Raw genomic sequence first — 22,724 nt, 5'->3', positions numbered from 1 at the left:
ACAGAGAAATCTGGCTAAAGGGAAGCTGGAATGGTTATAAAATACTTTTTGAAGTAAACACTGTAATATGCCAGTGGAGGGGCACCATTCCCTGCCAAAAAAAATAGCGCCAATGAAATGCTTACAGAAGTGCAAGTTGTTGATTTTATTGGAAAAATTTAGTGGCATTTTGGACAATGAAATATAGGGTAAGTATGTCCCTGATGACTACTGAGTTAACACTGGTATCATAGACTTGCTCTCAAGGGATTCCCAGCTAAAGTGACTTGCTGCTCACCAGTGTCCTGTCGCTGTAATCTAGCAGGTTTCCTGTGTGTTATTGAAGCCAATTAGATTTAAGAAATCACATAGATGTTTTCAAATGAGGAGAGGAGATCATCTCCAGGGAATTCTAAATTTCATCTATTAGGTTTTTTATAAAATCAAATTCTTCATTTGAAGACTGGCCAGTCTTCATAAAGAGTATTTGCATCTTAAAGAACTGCAACAACAAACCCTACATATGGAACAAAGCAGGAGCTTGTACAGCCGTGCAACCCTGCTGCTGCCTCGCAGTTGCAAACTGAAATGTTCCGGTTGGCAGCAGAAGGGAAACCCTGAAGAGCTCTGCACCAAGGAGCCAAGGAAAACTGGAGAGCACCTCTACAGGGATGGAGCTTTTGTCTCTCCTATGAGCAGCCTAAGAGAGATCCACTTTCTGCCTTTATGGGCGTTTTGGTCCCGTTCCCTCATTCCCCAGTTTCTCTGAGAATATTTTGAGTCCCAAGGAGGCTGTAAGCCCTAGAACAGTGCAGTTTTATGGACAAGCACTGCAGCAAAAGACAGAGACTGTCCCATCTCTAAGTCCCAACATCCACTGCCAAAGTTTGGACTGATGCATATGATGGAACCAAGGAAAAAAAAGTCTGTCCTGAGGCCCTGAACCACACTATAATATTGGGACTGATGAAGCGTGTAGCCACTTGAAACAGGGTTGTTCTAGTTGCTTCTCAGAATGTGTTTTCCATTAAGCAGCTCTATACAAGTTTCTGAGTCAGTGAAGGTGACACGTGGAAAAACAAAGAAAGAAAATTTAGGAAAGATGAGATCCAGACAGTTAATATTTTGAAGAAATCTACACAATGGAAACAACTGCAGTTTAAATGAAAGTACTCGTTTTTTTGTTAGCACTACCATTCCTGTCAATGGAAAAAAAATCTTCTCAGCTTATTATTGCTGTGGTCAAAACCAGCAGCATCCAGAAAGTAAATGTTTTCAATGATAATCTAACGAAAATAACGTCTGGCTCTCTGGTGTGTTATTTGTTTGAATTGTATGCTCGCTCTAACTCAGACTGTGAACTCCTGAGGAACACTAAATGCCAGCGGCACTTGCAACCATGACAAAGCAGGACCCTTTCTCACCTGGAACAAGAAAAGTTAATTCTGTGCTGTCCTGTTCCTCCAGTGTTTCTATCACAGCAGACATGGAGTATGCCACAAATGCCCCTCTTTCAATGGCTCCCTTACAGATTTTAACCTCTGACACCAGTAATTCCTTCTACTGAACTTCAGTCACCTTGCCTCAAAAGATGAAGAACAGAAAAAAATAAAAATAAAAAATAAAAGGTGTGTGCTAGCTGAATTCAGTTCAAGCTTCAACATGCCTCTTCTGTCCTCAAGCCTGTTTTCCCCCTTAAAATATAAAGAAAAAGAAACAATATATAATCTAATATTTGTTTTTAATTTTCTGTACAGGAATATAACGTTATGGCAACTTTGTACATGAAATACATACAGTATTTAAACATGAAAATCAGCTAGGTAAGAATTTACATTAGCAATGAAACTGATTCATGTGCAGCCCAGTTAATACTTAGTTTAGATCTGTATTTTAACAGGGAGAGATTTTAATAGTTTACAATCATAGAAACATAAACATTTAAAACAAGACTCTATAAAATAATTTACAGAAACCCTACCATCTACACTGAGAGAAAGGGTGTATGCCTGCATGTCTTGTGTGTGCATAACAAGGTGGATGAATGACTTATCTCAGCCTTTTAAGTATAAAATAATTTAGGAGCAGTTCATGCAATGTGGAAGCAAAGGACTGCCAGTTCCTTCAAGGTTTCCTGCTACCTCAGACATCTACTGAGCATCACATGTGGGTCACTGGACACATGATAACACAGTTGCCAGATGCTACAGGGAGCACCGGCCCCAGTTCCTCCAAACAATTACTTATGTAAACATAAATATACAAGCTGATATCTTTTCTACACAGTACAAATACAGGTCACAGCTTCTCAGCCGTGCAAGTAGTCAATCCGTATGCTGGGAAGTAGGATAATGTTCAGACCGGAGTTCCCTGTATCCCTGTATGCAGGGGCACTAACAGAACTTTCTCGTTTTCACCAGTTTGCTCTGGTACTTGACAGAGTGCCCTCCATGCCCTATGACATAAACGTCCAGCAGGTAGGACTTGCCAGGCTGCAGGCCCCGAATTGTCTCTGTGGTTACTGCTTTCTGTATATTCTGGCTGTGAAAGTATTTACAGAGTACCTTTTCTGATTTCTTCCTCGTATCTGGACCCAGGCACTGGTTCTGTTCTCTTTTCTTCTGCTCCTCGTTGTAATTGTCATCCACTTCCTTTTTGTAGATGCAGAATTTGTTTCTCTCCTGTGTGCCAAGCCACGCCACCGTGACTGAAGAACACGTGCGGAGTTTGTCAAAGGCTTTGATTCTTGTATCTTCAGGAAGAGAAGGAAACGACTGCTTGTTAGGCCTTGTTGTTGCCAGGATCTTCAGCACAGAAGCACCTTTTTTGCTTCCTTTCAGCCTGATTAGGTATTTAGCTTTTGCTTTTCCTCGCAGCTGGAACTGCCGTACTCCCTCCACATTTTGAGACAAGAGAAGTTTGCCATCTCTTCTAACTTGGATCTGAACAGCATCCAGACAGGAATGAACAGAAAAGGTGACCTTCTGGTGAGACGAAACAGGAGCAAACCGTAAAAATTTGGCTCCCTTCCTCTTGATGAATACATCTGTAACTTTGCCATCCTTCAGTTCAACTGTTTTCTGTTTAGCCTCCTCCTTCGTTCTAGCAAAGGTGCCAACATACGCAGTGCTCATGTTAGTGTTAGTGTTTACTGCAAACATGTCAAAATAGTACTGTGTATCGGGTTTCAGGTCAGACACTGTGAAGATGTTCTTGTTCCCAATACAAACTTTGTGCAGGTCAACTCTCGGCTTTGAGGATGTTTGGCGCCCAAACTTTGATGATGGTTTTAGGAAACCACGTTCTTTGCCAGCGTTGTTGTCTGTGGGGAAACCAAAATGGGCAAAGTCGAATGGACTGAAATCCAGACCTGGCTTTGGAGCCATCATGAAAGCATCATCAGAACTGAGCTTGGCTTCAACAGCACAGAGGCTTTTGAAATTGTGTTCTTTATTGATGACTATGCAATACTGAATTGGCTGTTTCAGTAATGAGGCTGTGGGACTCGGTTTCCATGCCAGTGTCACTGTTGTACGTCCCAGAGAAGTGACATCAATTCTGGGATCATAAGGTAATTCGGGGTAAGGTTGGTCAGATTCTGGAGTAGTAGTTGCATACACTTTAAAATGCGTATCCTTCTCCGTTGACAGCAGGTCTAGTTGGTACAAACCAGAAGGGGAACTAGAGGACACAAAATACTCGACATCATTGCCTTTGTAAGAGAACAGCTCTGTGCCTTCTTCATTAGTAATCTGCTGTTTCTGTTGCTCCAGAGGTTCTGGTTCACCTAGATTAGAAGCATAGAAAAACATTTGTACAGACACTATCCAAGAACATGAGAAATAAAACTCTAACAGACACTTCTACACAAAATAGAAATGTGAGATGAAAAAGAAAGGTTGTATCTCCTGAGAAAGATGTTACCATAGCTCTGTGGTATCAGGCAGAGTTTGGCACTCAGGTTAAAAACACATGTAACAGAAATTGCACTTTAATTGCATATTAATGGAGTTGTGTGGATGGTGGCTACCATTCTCCACTAGACTACTCCAAGCACCCAGCTTGGATGTGCCATACTGTTCCAAGGATGAACTGACCTGTTCATCAACTGACCCTGCTGCCTGTTTGTGGGCATGTTTCTGAGCCCTGCAGCAATGCCAGTCCTGCCTCTCTCATTTCTATCTTGTGTGCACTGCCCAAAGCAATGCCCCCAGTGAAGATAGGCAACTCTGGGCAGTTTGTTATGGCAGCATCCAATCTAACTATAACATCAGCTTTTGCTTTTGCTTTTTTTTACAATGCTTTTCCTTCCCAATGTTGCTACCTGCTGCCAGTTTCCTGCACAAAAGCAGGACTAGTGCTGAAGATCCAAAGATCATACAGATGGACCTGCTGCGACACTCAGCATCACACTGAGACTGGCCTGAGGCACTTTGAATCCAGGAGAAAAGTGGGACTCTGAGGCATAAGGAAAATCTTTGATGGTTTGTTACCTGAACCTTCTCCACTGGTTTCCTCTGGGAGCTCTTGCACACTCAGTTTCCACTCCAGGGGGGCATCGCATGGTGTCACTGTCACTGCTAGAGGCGTGTTGTCCTCTTCAACCACAAAGAAGTACCTAGGGGATGGTTAACAGACCCATAATGTCAATATATCCAGGTGGCAGCCAACTGCTAGGGGGACTGACTTTGCATTATCAAGGTTGACCTTGGTAGGGCAACAGAGGCAAAAATGTTACTTACAGGCAAGCATGTACGGAGGGAATACAGAAAGTCTGGCAGGTGAAGGCTAAGGAGGTGAGGGGCTGAGGTCCCCCTGCCCGCACAGAGCTGCAGAGCTCACTCTGCATTTTTCATTATATGGCAGAGGGGTTTCTGGCCTCCTGCTCTTCTCCCCCATCAGCTTCACTTTTTGCCCCTACACTAACCATGTGCAGAGTAAATGGTAACAAATGTACAAATGAGGGAAACAGGGTCTCTCCTGAAATATAGAGGCAAGCTCTTCAAAGCATGACACCCTTTTTATGACATGTCTAGGTAAGAGCCCTAGAAGCACATACAGGCACATACACATTCAGCTGTCTCCCCGCGTCCCCCCCAAGTACTACATGTCACGAATTGTAAAATGTTCCTCATTCACAAAGGCTTAAGGAGGTGTGTGTTATGTGGAGGACAGTGGCATTGCTGTTCTTCCCTGAACTCTTTGGAGCCTCGATTTCTTCTCCAAACTTTGGTATTTTCTGACCCATAAGGTTGGGGCTGGGAAGAGGGGCAACCAGACCAGAATTGGCTTGCACTGCTTATTTAAAGCACAATATGAAATAATGAGAGAGACAAGTGTGGTGGGGTTAGCCTGTAGGTTCTAATTTCCTTCCCCCTCCCTTTGCCTCCAGACATGGTTAGTGGCCCCACTTTGGGGAACTTCTGTGGTCTGTGGTTGCTCGAGGCTGATACCAGAAATTGCACAAACTGCGTAGACCCCCAGCTGGGGAGGCCAGACTGGGATGGCGACTCACACAGTTACTAATTTCACTAGCCAGAGCACTGGCATTTGTAGTTCATGGAACAGAACTTTATAGAATTTCTCTTATTTGGATTCAGTTTTGATTTCAAAACAGACAACAAATAAATCTGCTATCTTCCAAGTACAACAACCTCACTTAAACTGGGCAGAAATACCTTTTAGGTGTGTCTCGGAACAGGTAGCTGCTAATTTCGGCTCCATCTGGGACGACTGACGAATCATGAAAAAAGGCTTTGTCCCGAATCTGCATCTGGAAGAGCTCCTCATCTCTGGTAGGCAACTTCTGCGTCCTGGAGCTGAGCGGCAGCAGCAGCAAGAGCAGCAGGCAGTGAAGCAGGAGCATCCTGCAGCAACAACCGGGATTCCCTGGTGAGGGCTGAGCCACACGTGCACAGCAGAAGCTGCCCCCACCTCATCTCACACCGCTCAAGGGAGACCGCAGTGAAGCACAGGGTTTAGTCATGACCTGTTCATTCACGAGCTCAGGAAGACGCAGACTAACATGGCTCCTACAGGCTGATTTAGTACTGCCCAACAGCTTACTACAGTCTTCAGCCAATCTTTAGACCCAAGCTGCAGAGTATGGGGGAGTTCAGCAAGGAGGTATGAGTTTGAAAGGCTTATTCCGCCACTGAAACACATGCATACCTACAAGGATGTTGTGTGCCCTTTAAGTTTTGCAGGAACTTTCACAGTACTGCCACATGAGCACTGGGAGTATGTGGTGTAAGGACCGAACTTGCATTGTCAGAGCTCTTGGATAAAGTATGTAAATAAGATTTTTCCATCTCAAGCTATAATTGAAAGCAAGCCCACACAGTGGTCTCCCTCTCTCTCCCCCTTTAACAAAGAGCAAAATCCTTGAACATACTTTGGTAGAGCTACAGTTTGATGTTGTGCCACAGGAGAAATAGAACTCGCTGGACATGGGACCCAGAGTAAGCACAGAGCAGATGGAGGGTACAGCAACGTCACTTAGCAGATTTTGGTTGGGCTTCCAACAATCCTTTGAAAAGTAAATATTTCCAGTGAAATTGCTCTTTATAAAAATAGAGAATTAGGAAAATATGTGATATAAACCCACACATATTCAAAGCACATTGGTATTAGCATGCAATTCAGCAGGGCTTAATCCTCAAGCCTGATGGGAATTGCAAAACACAAAAGCAGAGAATCCCTTACAAATTAGGCATAATAATTCATAATCTCAGCCTTTCATTATTATGTCTACAACTAGGTCAGTAATGACTACCCTAACGTACACAGTGGGATACACTGCAAATCTGCTTTCAGGACAGCAGATGATCTCATACCGATGGCTCTGGTATGGGGTGAGGGGAATGCAGCCCATTTCTGGTATGAGTACAGTGAGTTTAAACCGCTAAACGATTATATTCCTAAAATTAGAAAAAAAAAAAAAAAAAGGAAAAAAAAAAGAAAAACAGCAAAAAAAAAGAGTTTTAGGCCATTACCTAAACTGTGTTAGCCACTGGCTTTGGGGAAAAGCGTGGTAAAAACATTGAGCTGGCAGTTACAGTTTTATCTTACTTTGCTTGTTGCTACTTGGTTCAGTGTGTATGCACGCCCCAGTCCTTATATTGCAGAATAGGTTGATTATTGCTTCATTAGACACTCTTTCTTTTTACCTTTAAAATCAAATACACTGTTCAGTTGGTGGTTTGTTTTTTCCTCCACATGACCTCTCTCTAGTCTTTTACATAAAAACAGTAAATACAAGGCTCCTTGAGAAGTGGTATGATGAAGTGGTAAACCATAATAAAATTGGTCTTCTCTTTCAAGCTCTTAATGAAAATATAAACATGTGCCCCTGAGGAAAGCATCAGTGGCCACCTCCTTCCCCCTCCTGTGGTTGCCTTCTGAAAACTCTAAAAGGGCTTCAGCCCAATATTTATTTGGCGATAACCCCACAACAGCAACACAGGGCTGGGGGATGGCAAGGCTCTGTCACCATAATTTCCCATTTGCAGCGCTTATAACATTTCATCTCCATCACTCAGGTTTTAAATTGAGTATTTCATTATAATGTGAGAGCTTACTGCAGTGCTCTGCCCTGAGGGAGGGAAGGGCATACATAACTTTACCTAAGACATGTAGCTGCTACTTGCAGTCAAATCATGGTTTGGCTCTCTCAGTGTTTGCCAAAGTTTATCCTGACCAGCTCCTTTCCTAGATTTGGATGATGGCAGGAATATTTTGTTGAATTCAGACCGAAGTGTTGATACTTATCACCAAAGTCAATGACATTTGGCCTTTCAGAGCAAAGATCCTAAGTCAAAATACTGTCTGACTCAAGTCACCGAAGTCAGCAGAAATCTCCTCTCATAGGACACCAGACAAGCTCCGTGTGCTGCAAAGCACTGTTTATTGACTTTTCACATATTATCGTTGGCCAACAGGGGAGAAATTCTTTCTAACTTATACACAACAGTTACAGCAGATTATTTGGTTAGGTAAGAAACACGGATGCTTTCTTCAGACTACGTCCTCCACGTGAACCCCCTGAAACTGCAATATTGTATATTCTCACAGTCTGCTCCAGTGCAGTGTAACCACTATTAAAATAAACTACTTCTGATTATAGGACTACCCAGGCTAAGCTTCACTTCTTAAACAATCTTACTAGCTAATCCACTTTAAAAACTGGTAGACAGCATTTCTGTCCCCATTAACTACTGCAGTGTAGCGAAAAGGTAAGGATTTGTCTGTGATTCCTGTAACTAATTGTAAAAGCGCTTCAGCTTAAACTTAACCACAGAAGATACGTAAAGGTTAGTCCTGTGCTCCCTCCCCAGGCTAGGAAGGCAGCACTGGCCCATTCTGTATGTGAAATAGCTTGCAGAATTGTCAACTGTTAATGAAAGACAAACGTTTTATAAACTTGGTTCCTTTACAAGCAAATATGATTTTGAGTGCCTTCATTTTCACATATCCAACCTCTGAGGTTTAAAATGAGAGGAATTTTCACACACAACACTTCCAAAGGTGGGACACCTAAATAGCAAAGAGGCACTGAAAACTCACCACGTTTTGGGAAATACTGCTGTCAGCATTATACCACCCTTTCACACAAGTTAATAAACATATTTTTTATTTATATATATATATTTTGCAGGGCACTGATTGATTTCACATAGTTTTAAGCTAAATCCTCTACAATTCACTCACACAAAACACCAAGAGAAAACCAAAAAGAATTTATTCGCCCCATGTTTCTTTCTGGACAAGCTCACCCTGAGCAATGACTTTGACGACGTCCCTCTGAAAACATGCGCAGTGTCTGTTGAGCACATGCACGAGCGTAATCCCACCCCGCTCCTGAAAACATCCAACAAATGTTCCTGTTTACTGGGTGCCGAGTAGTCCGAGCGCATTTTATTTTTCTAATGCAGGTATTGGCCCAAAACCTGCCCCCTAAAGCTCGCACACGACATGAAATACACCATGTGATTTTTGTTCTCCAGACTGTGCCACCTCCTGAATGTCTATTGTTCCCTCTTCCACGAGTTCGCCTTGTTTTCTTTTCTTTTAAACTCAGAGTCAATATTTTATTGATATGTTCCTGCTGACTGGAGGGATTTGCTTGCTGTTTATCACTGAATTTAAGAGAGAGCCAAAGCAAACAGTCCTAACTGAAAAAATAAGCACTGCTCGCCTTCTCCAGGATTGCAAAAGTGCCCTCTAACGGCCCGTCCCCACCTCTCGCCTCCTCCCCAGCCCCTCGCCTCCGCAGGGTCCAAGGCCTGCTCCAGCCCCCCGGCCGGGGTGACAGCCATGGGCAGCCAGGGGAAGATGCCCCGGGCCGCTGGCTGCGGGTCTTTACGTGAACAGAGTGAGCAGAAGCAGGCGCTGAGAGCTTGGAGCGAGCCATAACGACCTCAAGCGCCTCAGCACACACTGCCGTACCAGTTGTGTTTTTTTTTTTCCCTTCTGAAAGTAGAAATAAATAAAAGTCTGGCCATTTTGTAAACTTTAGCTGTGAGCATACACGTGAGAATTGTCATTGAATTGGATCGGAGCTGATTACAATTACAGTGATTACAATTCCCCCCTTCCTTCTGAGCAACTTATGCTTGAGCAGGGAGACTTCCCGGCCTCTCCCACAGCCCATTTACACACGCTCCGACCAGCCTCCAAGACATTCCCGTTCCTAACTCCATCTATATGAAAGACCTGCAAATACCTAGACAGACAGTAATTACAAGCCAAAACGGAGAGGCTAACAGGATCTGCAACTGGCTTCGCTTTCGTATTCAGGGACAAATCAGCTTTATCTCTCAGGTCATCCCGGATGCTGGCCGGGCAAGTCCTCCATTGGAGGCCAGAGGGAGGTGGCAGGGCCGCAGAGCTGCCCGCGGTCACCTCCGCGCACCTCGGCCTACCCAGAGCGCTCCCTCGCCTTCGCGACTGTCCGCGAGTGACCATCAAGGGCTTGCAGTAACAAAACAAAAAGGGCCTGGGTTTATTTGAAGCAAACGCATCTGGAATAAGTGAAACCTAAAGTTTGATTACAGAGAGCGGAAAGTGCATGACTGTAATTTAGCAGGGATCATTTCAAGGCACTGCCTGCCACAGTGCTTTTGTGTTGCATTTCTTTTATTTTTCTTGTGTGGATGGTTAACTTTTTTTCCACCTTACACCCTGTTTTTAAACTCCAGTGTATTAGGGTTTTCTTAGTTGTTTGCATTACCCATGCTGCATCTCAGGAGTCTGTAGATTTATTGACCTGATTTAAGTCAAGCTTTGGAAATGAAAGGGTATTATGTGACTTCTTTGACTTATAGGAATGCTGCAAGTAAAGAGTCTGTGAGCTTTTCCATTATAAACTTCACTTCCAGAGATATACAACACAAATACACACACCTCAGCATACAGAGTTATCGCCTCAGACACAGAGCAATTTAAAAGCACCTACCAATTTCAACTGTAATATAATTAGTCGTTTTTAATGTGTAAAAAATGAAGAATAATGCCTTCGAAATTTTAAAGTATTTACTGGGAACTCATTGATTTGTTTGCTTAGGGGGAGACCAACAGGGAAAAGTGAAGGCATGGCCTTTAATACTTAGGTTTCCCTAAAGGGTCTGGAAAACGTTTGCTATGCCTTTCATTTTGTTGTTGTTGTTGTTGTTTGTTTTTAAAAGGAAAAAGCCATGCTCCAGCAGGCTTGCTGCCTGCTGCTGCCTTACACTGTGCCAGAAGTGCCAGCCTGTGACCTGAAGGTCACGGTACCAGCTAGGGACCAGGGACAAAGAAGAGGACGGGCGGGCACATCACCTGCTCAGCCCACCAGAGCAGAAACATTTGTGTGGGGTGCTGCGGCTGGCAGGGAAGGATCATTCATGCCCCGTTGTGCCCCAAATCCCTGGATTAAAGCTCCCTAAGCACACACGGACACGACAGACTCTAATGGTGCCTTTGAAGCTATTAGTGTCCACCGTGTCAATTAATTGTCTGTGGGTTAACTGACCGCCTCTTGCGATTCCAGTTCAATCCACGGTTTGCCTTTGCTGGAAGTATTGCTTTAGCAGAGCAAATCACAGTAGCATGGGAAAACATCCAGCTATGCAGAAATAAGACCATATGAAGAAATACGGGTACATTTTCATCAAATCTTAATGAACAACAGTGCTGATGAACTGCAGCTTATGGGAGAGGTTAACTCTGAAGGGGTAATACTGTAAAATGTGGAGCTGTCTCAAATTAGACATGTTGAAAAGCAAACATACTCAGGGAGATATGGTATCAAAAATCAAATTTTACATGGACTATTCTGTTTCCAAGCTGAGACGTATTTATTTTTCCACTTTTAGTGGAAACAGATTCAACTGTGATTACATCGGGATCGCCATCCTGCAGCGAGCGGTAGCGGGACGCTTCAAAAAAACCAGCTGAGCCAGGAGATCCCAGCTGGGACACTCAAGGAAATGCCTGGTAGCTCTCCTCCTCCTGTCACTCACTGCCCACATACCAGCTCTTCACTCTTCACAGCCACTTCCACCCACGGGTGAGTGTCAAAAACAAACAAACAAGGAGTCCCCAGCGACCTCTGGTACAACGTCCAGTTGTTCCCTGATACCTCTGTTGTGAGGGCACAGGAAGACGTGTAGGCTACTACTGGCAGCCAAGTGCTGCAAGACGTGGGTGGAAGCCTGCTGCACGCTTGACCCCAAACCACACTTGATTGCCCTTCCCAGCTCCAGCATAAGTTGGCCTTGTGGCTGGCACCGTACCTGCTCATCCTTCCAAGCCCTCCCAAAATGCCCAGACTGCTGAATGTCCTCCACAGAGACCACAAGTACGGTGACACTGCTACAGGAAGATCCTTCTACAGGAAACACCGCTTTCAGGCACTGCATCCAAAGCTGAATACAGAGAAGGGGAATTTTTTCATCATCTCAGCAGAGTTTGAGTCCCAGTAGAAGAAATCATGGAGCAGAGAAATCTGGGTTTGCACAACTCCAGACCAGCTCTGAACGCCACGTAGCTCTACAACAAATCTTTCATCACAGGATCTTGTGGTGTTTTGTAACAGAGAGCAATTATTATCCCCTTGTTACGAGCAATAAAAGTGGGGCAGCAAATTTTCTTGTTCAAGGAAATCCCAATATAATCCTTTCCTTTAATCACTAAACAATAGCCACTTTCTAAGGCCAAGTCCCTCTGCCTTGAGCATGGCTGTGTGAGTGGATGTCGCTGCCTCTCCATAATGAATTTCAGCAAGAGGATTAGCAGGGAGGAGCACACCCAGACAATTACAAACTACAGCCAACGCCAGCACGTTGCTGTTTGGTGCAAAGTTTCCCCGTGCTTCCCTATAATAGCTCCAAATGACATCACAAGCAACGGCCCCTGCCAAAACCCTTACGAGACGAGGGTGGCTGGCATGTCAGGGGAGGACAAAAAGCAGAACCGCGGCTTGGGAGCAGGATCGCGTCCGTGCATCCTCGTACTGCCGGGGCTTGGGCTGAGGGTCAGAGAGACCCTCGGAGAGCTCTGAATTGCCATCAGTGCACTGGAATTGCTCACGCACTTCTTTCCTTCCACTTTTTGATAGATGACTTTAAAAAAGGGAACATTGCTTACTGCTGTGCAGTTCCTTTGGGCATGCAGAGGCCGATTCCCTCAGCTTCCATCACAAACACAGTTTCTCCAGCATTGGGAATAGCAGCACTGGTGGACACCTCAGAGTAAAGACATGACAATGGGAATTCACACAGGCATTGCAGGCACCCCAAATACATTTGCAAGGTTGGATTTTGGATTGTTTCAGTCCAGGAACACTCACAGATATATAGACATGGAACAAGGAGCAAATGTAATTTGAGTGGGGAAAAAAGCTATTTCTGGTCCATTCTGCTCTTTCCCATGTTTTTTCAATCTTATCCTTATTTCCTCTGCATTGCTTATAGTTACACCTGAATCACATAAACCAGGTTCTCAGCTGACTTTGAAGGAACTATACCCTTTTTTACTGGTTTTAGCTTCTAGCCCCATGTTACTGCTGAGCACAGTGCTACAGATTATGCTGACCCTCCAACATTTCCAGCTCCTCAATTATCATCAGAATCCTAATTTTCCAATGTAATTTATTGGCCAAAATTGGATTCCTTTTTTAATATTATCTGCCTTCAGCTTTGCTTTAAAGGCATGTAAGGGGAATTTTCCTCCCTACAAATCCTTAATGCACCACCCCTGAGGTGCTCTCTCACAAGAACTTGTTACATACCACAGTAACACTCAGATCCTGTGTCCCATTTTCCCTAGCTGGAAAAGGGTTGCTGCAAATATATAAACATTTGTAAAGCATTTGAAAATATAAAGTATGAAACGTAGTGCTGACGGTACCAATATTGACATATTCCCTTTCTAACCCACATGCAAGGGCTTCCCAGGGCCCAGCAGGGGCACCTGCCCCACGCTGGTCTTTGCCACCCCCTGAAGAGCACCTGCACTGCTTCCTCGGCACAACGCCAGCTCTGTCAGCTTCCTTGGAGGCTGCGCGTGGATGTGAGCACAGGGAGGCTCATCACAAGTGGCCCGCATCATGGGGGGACAATCAGCCTTTCTTCTGCACCCTCACTTTCGTAGACTGCATGGGGAAGGATGAGAAAAAGCAGCAATGTTCACAATAGCTAGATTTTCCCAACTGACATTTATTTCCTTAGCATCTTGCTAAAAAAAAAAAAAAAAAAAAAAAAAAAAAAAAAAAGGCAGCAGAGGGGAGGAAGAGAGCGCTGGGATTGCCCATGTGTCGGTGCAGTGGGTGCAAGCAGCCCCTCTCCAGCGCTGGGCTCTGGCCGCTCGAGATGTCCACGTCCTGGCCCACTGCCACCACAGGGCTGGCAGACCCTCCCAGCCCTCCTGCTCTTGCCCAGCCATACTTGCAAAGGGAGAGAAGTTACAAAGCAGGTTCGGAGTGTATTTGGGAGCTACCAGGCTCCAGGGTGGTTGTGCATCAATTTCTGGTTTTCTAAGCAGCTCTAGCCACGTCCTTCTGCACAATCAAGCTGAAAAATTTCCAGCGACATGCACTCAAATCAAAGTACCAGGGGAGCTTCAAACCCCACCAGGGCCAGCTGCAGAGCTGTGATATGGGATTTGAGAAACAGCTTACTGACAGGGCAGGCTTCAGCCCCACGCCATGGCTGGACCAGCGTTTGTTTGTCCAGCAGGGAAGGCGAAAGGTCAGTCCTTCATCTCGCCACCATGAGCCAACACGCAGGGAACACATGTGGGCAGGTAGGTCGGGCTGCCACGGGTGATCGAACGTCCAAACAGCCCCACAGCCTCCTTACGGCCACCAATCCTCCTCGCCTGGTGGGAGAGAAGGGAAGCAAGAGGAAACAAAAGGAAAAGGGAATGAAAGAAAAAGGAAAAAGGGATTTCTGCATTAGGAGACGGCTGGAACGCATGTCAAGGGACCTTCCCTTTCCAAAAGTGAAAGGCACGGTGAGAGCTGTGGCATGGGAGCCAGGCTGCCTTCTGGGGGTGCTGCTTTGCTGGCATGGAGAGAAGACCCTGCTCAAGGACAAAGAATCATTTCAACATCACCTTGAACACTGCACTGCATTATCAAAAAGTCATTCACTCAAGAAACCACCCGCTCTTTGGTGCTTTATCCACGCAAGGCACTTCGGCAAGCCAAGGAGGTCTGTTTTTTTTTGTTTTTTTTTTTTGGGGGGGGGGGGGGGGGGGGCATGGGTGGGCTTTTGTGGCTCAATTTTCAGGGAAAAAAAAACCGGCTCAGGTGGGTGCTGGATGCCCATCAAGACATAGTACCTCTGCCCGTGCCGCTGGGCTGGCTTCACCCCTACGAGAAGCTGGGCAGCGCCCAGCTGTGGTTTCAGGTACCAACACTTCACCTTCATGTAGCGCAGGGTCCCACATGGCTCTGCCCAGGGAAACTGCATGACTGCAGGCAGCTGCAGGATGTTTCAGCTTCCTGGAAGCACGCATCGCCAGGATCTATGTGTTTGGCATTTCCTAGTTAAAGCACTGATTGTTGGAGTTATCTTACAGCCCTGTGACTGTGTTTTCTTAAATGAGCGGGGATTGGAGTGAGCACCATGACCTAATGTAGCACACTTGCCTTGAGCCTGCATCCCTGCTGTCACACGCTGGCAAGGTGTGGCTTACTTGCTGCCTTAAGATACTTGGTCAATTCAAATATTAAAGGCTTTAAATCCAAGTTTTGCTTTGTTCACGTGGTGTGAAAGGATCTTAAAAGCAGCTTATTTTTCATAGGACGTATTATTTCAACTATTGTGCTCTAACAGGATTATGAAAGTTTGAATTGACTGACAGTAAATCTTCCTTGCAAAATTGCAACTTTAATACCTCCTAGGACTGTTAGGATTTTATTCATTATTCCTCATTACTGAAAAAACAGTTGGAGAGCGCCCCTAGGGTCTTCCCCAAATAAGGAGGAGATCCTATTAGTTCCTACAAATCACACTCAAGTAAGTAACTCTTCTCAAGAGGAAAAACCCACGGAGAATTACATGCAGCTTTAGTAGAGAGAGGAACAGCAAGAATGTCACTGACGCTGCTCGAGGATGTTTTTTCCCTTGCATCCAGAGAGCATCTGGCAGCTCTGGGACACTTGGCTTTCCTGCATGACCACCAGCCCTGTCTGTAAGCAGCACAACTTGCATCAGGCCCTCCAAATGCTCAGACACGTTTGGACTGTTTCAATGTAAACAAATGAGCAGTAAACCCGCTACACCTAAACGAGGTAGCAGGAGAAGGTGAGCTCGCCTCTTGCTGCTACCCTGGCTGCTTTGTAAAAACTCTCTCCTCCGAGCAATCCCTGTATCCAGAACCTGCAATTCGGCTGCAGTACAGGCGAGGTTAAAAGTGAGAAAGATGAAAAAAGCATCATTCCCACCCCAATAAAGCTCCAAACCTTCTAAAAAAAAGGGGCAATGTGCTTAATTAAGAGAACAATGCTCTTCCCCTTTCCCCCTGCAAACCACAGCGGAAGCGCTGCTCCCGGCAGCGTGTCACCTCGTGAGCACGCGAGGGTCACACGGAGGGGCACTCATATCCGGACCCGCGGAGAGGGGGATGAAGTGGGAAGGAGAAATTATTGCCTTTCCCTTTCCAGGTGCTCTCAGCAAGGACCACTGCTTCTTATCTCGGCTGTCACACAATCAGCAAACATCTCTCCAACCGCCCCGCTTAATTGTCCTAAAAGCAGCGTGGCCGCATCCCGGGGTGGGCTCGTGCTCACCGAAACCAAACAGCCCTGCATGCTCTGGAGCAGCCAGCATGTGCATGCATCCCTCCGGCAGGGCAGTGTCTGCACCTTTATGTTCAGCAAAACACAGGGGGGGAGGTTCTTACCCCACCAGGCCCGCTGCTTGCTTGAGCAGCATTTAAGAGCTGAGCACAAACCCCAAACCTGTCCCATAAAACGTCTCTGAGAAAATTAACACCTTTTTGGTTGAAGTTAAAGTATCAGCTATCTCGCACGTGGACTGACATATCCTTCATGACCTGCATGCTCCACGGAGCCATCCATGTAAACAGATTTTCCACCGGTTCCTGTTACAGCTCGGTGCTAACATTCATCTTCCCCCAGCACAGCAGCCGCCCTCGTGTGCTGCGAATTGGAGAATGAATTCTGAGAGAACAAACTTCTTTTTAATATTGGCTCTCTTGGTCCCTCTTAATTTATTTCCATCTTTAGGCACGTTCTCCTGAAGTTACGATTTATCACCCTGACCTGTTTCCTGATCTAAGGGCAAATACTTCCTCTCCTAATGTCATCTAGTTAAAAGTTTTCAAGCATAACATCTTCTCAGCCTTCACAGCTCCTCCTGTCAACGTTAGCTTATTGGAGCAGTTTTCTCAGGCAGAAACAATTGCTGCTTGGTCTAACAAGGAGTTTTGTTGTGGAAGTAGCATACTCTCAGTCACGATGTAAAACAAAGTTTGGGGAACAAAGCTTCCACAAGCTTTTTGTGATTTCTCCAGGAGGATGCTCACTTTTGTTTAATAGAGCTAAAGCACTACTCGAGTTCTCTCTCACTCATCTTACCCAAGGTTTTCCCTTTCCGCTGACATAATTCATGTCCCTTCTCCACCCACTCCTGCGTGGGGAGCGCCCACAGCCCCTCCATCATCCCGATGGGCCGTACCCTCAGCGTCAGCGAAACACGCAGCCCCGCGGCACTCACCGTGGCACCACCCTGGCTGCGAGCAACGCAAACGTCAGGGGCTGTCTGCACACTCCCATGCTCATACATCCCGACGCCAAGCCCCTTGAGGTTATCATCCCCAAAGGCACACCGGGCGCTCCCAGCAGCAGGCGCTCCCTTCTGCCAGCACTCACAAGCCCCTTCCCCTCCTGAGGCGCAAGGCCCTTCACCCCAGCAGCCCGTGCTCCCCTCCTCTGCATTTTGTAATCGCGCAGGCAAAAAGAGAGCCAAGCCCCAGCATTGTGTTAACTCCTTATTAGCAGCCGGGATGTCAGCCCGAAGCAGCTAGGCACTGCTCCGTGCCAACAGCGTCGGCTGCTTCGAGCGTGCTGAGCGAGGAGCGTGTGCGTCTCATTACGCTGCCCTTACCGCAGAAAACGAGCTCATTCTGCAAGGCTGCAGGGAAACCCGGCACCCAGAGGGTGTCTGCAGGTATAAACGAGCAAATCCGCCTTCTGAGGAGAGAAAACTTAAAACCAAAAAGCTGGGGAATGGAAAGATAAATACCCACTTAGCAGAACGAAATAAAACCAGCTCTAGAAAGAGGCGAGATGCTGAAGGAGGCCTGAAATAGCCCCTTGAAAATAGTGAAGTAATGGGCTTACAGTTTTATTATTCACATAAAGTTTAGTGACTTCAAAATGAAGGCGAAGCCAAACACGACTTGTTATCCCTCTGAAATCTGTGCTGTAACCGAAGCCAGTGCCCAGATGTTCTGTGGTAAAATCTGTCGCTTCGCTGCAAGAAAGCCCCACGTACACACGCTCCTGGCTTGCCTTCGTTCAAGCCTACTTAGATTCTGGATTATTTTTCTAGCAATCTTTTAAACTGCCGGGGTAAGCATAAAAGGTGGTCTCCCGCGAAACCGTTTGATACCATCTTGAAGCGTAACCGCTTGCAGAAATAAATCAGGATTTCTTTTTAATAAACTGTTTATTACGAGTCTTTTGGAACGTAAATTGTAGAAGACAAAGCAGGGGCTGAGTTTAATAAACATCTCATCTCATTGTACATACCAAGGCAGGCGACCCTGGCACACCGAGACCAAAGCACCCAGCAAAGTAGTTCTGCCACCAACGGGGCCACGGGGCAAGTGGCACTGGGTGGCCCCGAGCCCAACCGAGCCTCACACCCAAGGATTCCCCCAGTCCACGAGCACGGTGCCGGGACCCCATCCTCCACCCCTGGGGCTTTGTTCCCCACCAAACCGGAGCCGTAGGCCGGGAGCTGTAAACGTCGGAGGATCGGCGAGTACGTGGCAAAGGCATCTAAGCTTAGCAGGGAACGCGGCGCAGGCGTTACGTGATTTTGAACAGCTTGCTTGACAGTTTGCACCATATTGTATTTATAAACATTGGGGAAACCAAAATGCTTTTCCTCGGTGTTTCCGAAGGAGTCATCCACAACAAAACAGACGTGCAGGGTGAGCCCACGCATCCCAGCGCAAAGGCAGTTCAAATTAGAAAAAAAAAAAAAAAAAAAAAAAAAAAGAGGCCCCTATTAATTTCAGCAGGGTCACTCAGGAGAGTAATTGCTCAGCATCCCACATGGCGCTCGAAGACCCCAGCACCTCGCAGCCACCCAGGCCCGAATTCACGCTGGGCCGTGGCACGAGGTGGCGGGGGCCAGTGACACCGGGCACATGGGGACCTGCGAGGTGGGAACTGGAGCAGGCTGGGGAAGGGAGGATTATACTGGGGCGTTACAAAGCTCTCTCCAGTTAGGAGGGGCTCGTTATCTGCTGGCAGGGAACGTCAGCCCGTGAGGAGCAGGTATCGCTCTCCGAACAGAAGGAAGCACGTCCACGGGACCCCAAATACACCCCCGCAGTGCACACGGGACATGTGGTGCACCACTGCTCGTTTCTGATGCTGGAAACAGAACATGAAATCTCTCTGTATTGAAAAAAGCTCTCTCCTCCTTCAAAACCCAACAAGTTTTGAATTCTACACATTGCTCCGCATGCTCCAGAGACCCTCAGCGGTACAGAAAGCCAGCCTCGGCAGCTCTCCTCTTGCAGGTATGCGCTTTGCTATGAGGCAGGAGAGCGGGGCAGGGAGGATGAGGCACCCTGACAAGCAGCACTCCAAAACGCCATTCCTCAAATAATTAGGAACCAGCCACTTCCCAAGCAGGCGAGGCAGAACCACCAAGTTTTTCTGCCCGCTCCCTCACGGCACAGCAAAGCCTGCTGACAACATCTACTGCCTGTTGTTTTTTTTACGGAAACCAGGTTATGCCCGAGACAGCCGTGCCTCCCAAGTGTCACTCGCACATAAATCACTCTCCACAGCCACCCAGGGAGGAATTCACCCTCCAACCCCGCTCGCCTCTTCCAGCTTTACATGCCACCAACTCCACCGGCTCTACCAAATGCACTACCGAGGCCGGACACCCACCGCAGGCCGCTGCCGGATGGCGGCTGCAGGATGCCCCGACGGCAACACGCTGCCACGTTGGTCACCCAATGTCGCCTGCCCTGGGGACCCTGCCACCCAGCAGTTACACCCTGCGAGCGTTTCATGCTGGGGAGGTGAAGGCCTGCGGGAGGCTCACACTGGCGGGGCGCGGGGATGCGGCACCCAGGGAGTGCCAGCCCCTGGGAGCGCCGCGCTGGCCTTCCGAGGCTGCAAGGCACCAAAGTTGGATCTGCAAGTGATTAAACAGCACTCTGCAGCCATTGTCTCTGCGCTGCTGAAATAAAAACGCAACCCGCACCGCGCACAGCAGACCCCTGTGCTTGCATCCCACCACAACTTGCCCGTCTACTTTTTTTCAGTAGCCACTTTTTTGTCTGTTTTTCTTTTTTTTTTTTCTTTCCCCCTCCTCTACCCTTCCGACACGAAGCAAGACGCTACCGACACCCGCGGTGCCCGGCTCCGCAGGACGAGCGGGGGCTGCAGCCCGGGGGCTGCGGCGGACAAGGAAGAGGTTGAAGGGGGGGACCCCAAATCCCGCAGGGGCTGCGGCGAGGGGCCGGGGGGCTCCCCGCCGCCTCCCAGCCGCAGCCGGTGCCTTACCTTGCAGCGTCCCGTCCCGTCCTGGCGCTCCACGGGGGGCGGCGGGGCCCGGCTGGTTGTACTGTTTGTTTAATTTTTAATATTTTCTTTTTTTTTTTTTTTTTTCCGGGGTGGGGGGGAAGGCGTTTTCCCAACCCGCTGCAGCGGGGACTGTGTCACGCCCGTCCCTCCGCTCCTTATAGCCCCCTTCCCGTCCTCACCCCTCCCGCGATGAAAAAAAAAAAAGAAAAAGAAAAAAATTAAAAATAATCAAAAAATAGAAAAGGGGGGAGGTGGAACGGCACGGGGGGGGGCCCGCGTGGGCCCCAGTTGGGGGGCGCGCAGGGGCGCGGAGCGGCGGCGCCCGTCGCGTCTCGCTGCTGCCGCCGGGGCGGGCGGCGGGGGAGCCCCGCGGCCGCCCCGTCCCGTCCCGTCCCGCCCCGCCCCGCCACCGAGCGGCCCCGCTCCGCTCCCCTCGGCCCCGCGGGGGGCGGAGGGGCGGGCCCCGGGGAGCACCGGCCCTCAGGGCTCCGCGCCGCGTCCTCCCCCACCATCGGCTCCCCGAGTCCCCATCGGGGGTCGGGGGGGTCCGCAGGGATGCCGGGGTCACCGCATCCCCCCGCCGTGGCCGTGTGGTCGGAGGTACATTTAGGGTTTGGGGAGCCGAGGGGGGGTTTCTCGGTCTTACCTGCGAGCTGCGAGGAGCGGGCGGGAAGTGGCGCTTGTCATTTAGCAGCAAGGAGGTCTCCTCGCTTTTTGTTTCTTTTTTTGGTACATCGCTCCCAAAAAACCGCCGCTACGTAAGCGCTGAGCAAGTTCTCAGCCAGAGCAGCTGCTGGGCACTGGCCCTGAAGGTAACCGTCCCTCCCTGCCGCCACATCCTACCTCCGACAACTTGGGGGAGGGAGGGGGCAAAAATAAAATGCAAACTCCCTTTTTTCAGTAAGACTGCTGAGCAAATCTGACAGCAAAGCCTTGGGGAAGGCACGCAAATTGCCCTCATCTGCTGGGCAACAATCAGCTTGGCTCTGCGAAGGCACAAGCCCCAAAAGAGCTCGCGTCCTCAGGGACACGTAGCTGTCCAGGCTGCTGCTAATTGCCATTAGTTACTGCCCCTTACCTCCCGCTCCGTCAGCTCCCCGAGTAGCCGCTTCTCTCGCTGCAAGCCAGCAAAAAGTGCCCAGGAGACTGCTCAGAAATACAGGTTTCCCGAAAGGAACACGGGATGAAGGCAAGCAGCCCCATGGGAACCCCCGATCAGTGATCGTTCTCTCTTCACATCCCCATTTCTATGTATTTTGCCACTCTATTTTATCATTCTCAAAGAGGTTCGAGGGTGGGAGTGGGGGGAAAGGAGGAAAGACAGAGACATTTAGGATGAATTTATGCCTAGTACAGGAGAACCCCAAAATACCTGGTGCTGGCACCCAGCGTCCCGGTTCCTTCCTTTTAGAGGAATGTTTGCCTCCACTCGCGACACCTCAATAAGAAAAGCAAACAAAAAAGCTCAGCACCTAAATCAGAGAAGATTAAAAGAACACCTAAATCAGTGAAGAAGACCAAGGGCACTCTCGGCAGCTTCCTCCAAGCCTTTGAAGCGTGCAGGAGCCTGCAGGGAGCTCAGTGCTCGGGTGAAGGAAGGCAGCTACCTTTGGGTGCCCTGCGTGGCACAACATCATTCTGGGGAGCCTGCGAAAATGACTGGCTCCAGTTTGAGGTCATTAGAGGTAAAATATTGCTGCCCGGCAAAGGAGCTCTCGGGACCGCGTGCTTTGCACGCAGGCAAACAGATTATTTTTAACCTGAGGACAGCTTTAGTGCTATTGTTCTTAGAGGGTATTGCTGTTTGTGATTTCAGTGGGAGCGAGATGACATCCCCTGAATATGATTTACACAGACACTGACTCTTCTGCGAACGGATAACTGTTTTTTGGAGGCTTGCAGCTCCATCTCTATCAGAAGCATAGATCGCTGTCGTGATTTAAAGCCCAGCACAAAACTACGCTCAGCCAAACAGCTCGAGCACTCTGAGAACAAGATTTGCCCTTCTCAGAATTCACAGAGAATGAAAACACTGAGCCTAGGTCTGGAAGGCAGAGCTGGGAAATAAATGCTGAAAGCTACATGCATGTCTGAGAGGTACTAAGGCATCCAGCTGTATTTTAGAGGAAATCAAACAGTGAAATCCCAAAATACAGGAAATTCTACCGGGTAGGTGATTCCTGTTAACTCCACTTCACTGTCCCAGGCACTACCAAAGCACCTAGGAAATCAGAGCTAAAGTGCAGCCCCCTGAATGCAGGGACAGTTCCCATTTGCACAGTCTCTGCAGCCAGGAGCAGGTCTCCAGCACGGTAGCTTACAACACCCCAGGCAAGACGTAAAGATTGCAAAACGCAGTTCCTTGTGCCAAGGCAGCAAAACTGAGAAACTGCAGGGGAAGATCAGGGAACTTCTGAGCGACTTGACTTTGGGCACTCATCTTCGCTTTCCGCTCTCT

General features: G+C 47.9%; 1 protein-coding gene across 2 annotated transcripts; it reads right to left on the bottom strand.

Annotated features, from left to right (window-relative positions):
- Positions 1 to 1,701: 1,701 nt before the first annotated feature.
- Positions 1,702 to 21,056, bottom strand: NDNF (neuron derived neurotrophic factor). Of its 2 annotated transcripts, none has more exons than XM_035325535.1 (4): positions 20,913 to 21,056; positions 5,658 to 5,846; positions 4,473 to 4,597; positions 1,702 to 3,766 (listed from the first exon to the last, which is right to left on the bottom strand). In XM_035325535.1, the coding sequence occupies exons 1-4, from the start codon at positions 20,951 to 20,953 to the stop codon at positions 2,373 to 2,375; spliced, it is 1,749 nt and encodes a 582-aa protein (XP_035181426.1). In that variant the 5' UTR covers positions 20,954 to 21,056; the 3' UTR covers positions 1,702 to 2,372. The 2 variants fall into 2 exon arrangements, with proteins under 2 accessions (XP_035181426.1, XP_035181427.1); XM_035325536.1 differs by lacking the exon at positions 20,913 to 21,056 and adding an exon at positions 20,246 to 20,467.
- Positions 21,057 to 22,724: the final 1,668 nt, after the last annotated feature.

The sequence above is a fragment of the Oxyura jamaicensis genome, chromosome 4 (genome assembly GCF_011077185.1).
Source record: "Oxyura jamaicensis isolate SHBP4307 breed ruddy duck chromosome 4, BPBGC_Ojam_1.0, whole genome shotgun sequence".
Lineage (NCBI taxonomy): Eukaryota > Metazoa > Chordata > Aves > Anseriformes > Anatidae > Oxyura > Oxyura jamaicensis.
Note: the sequence above shows the minus strand (reverse complement) of the source record. Positions and strands in the feature narration are given on the sequence as shown.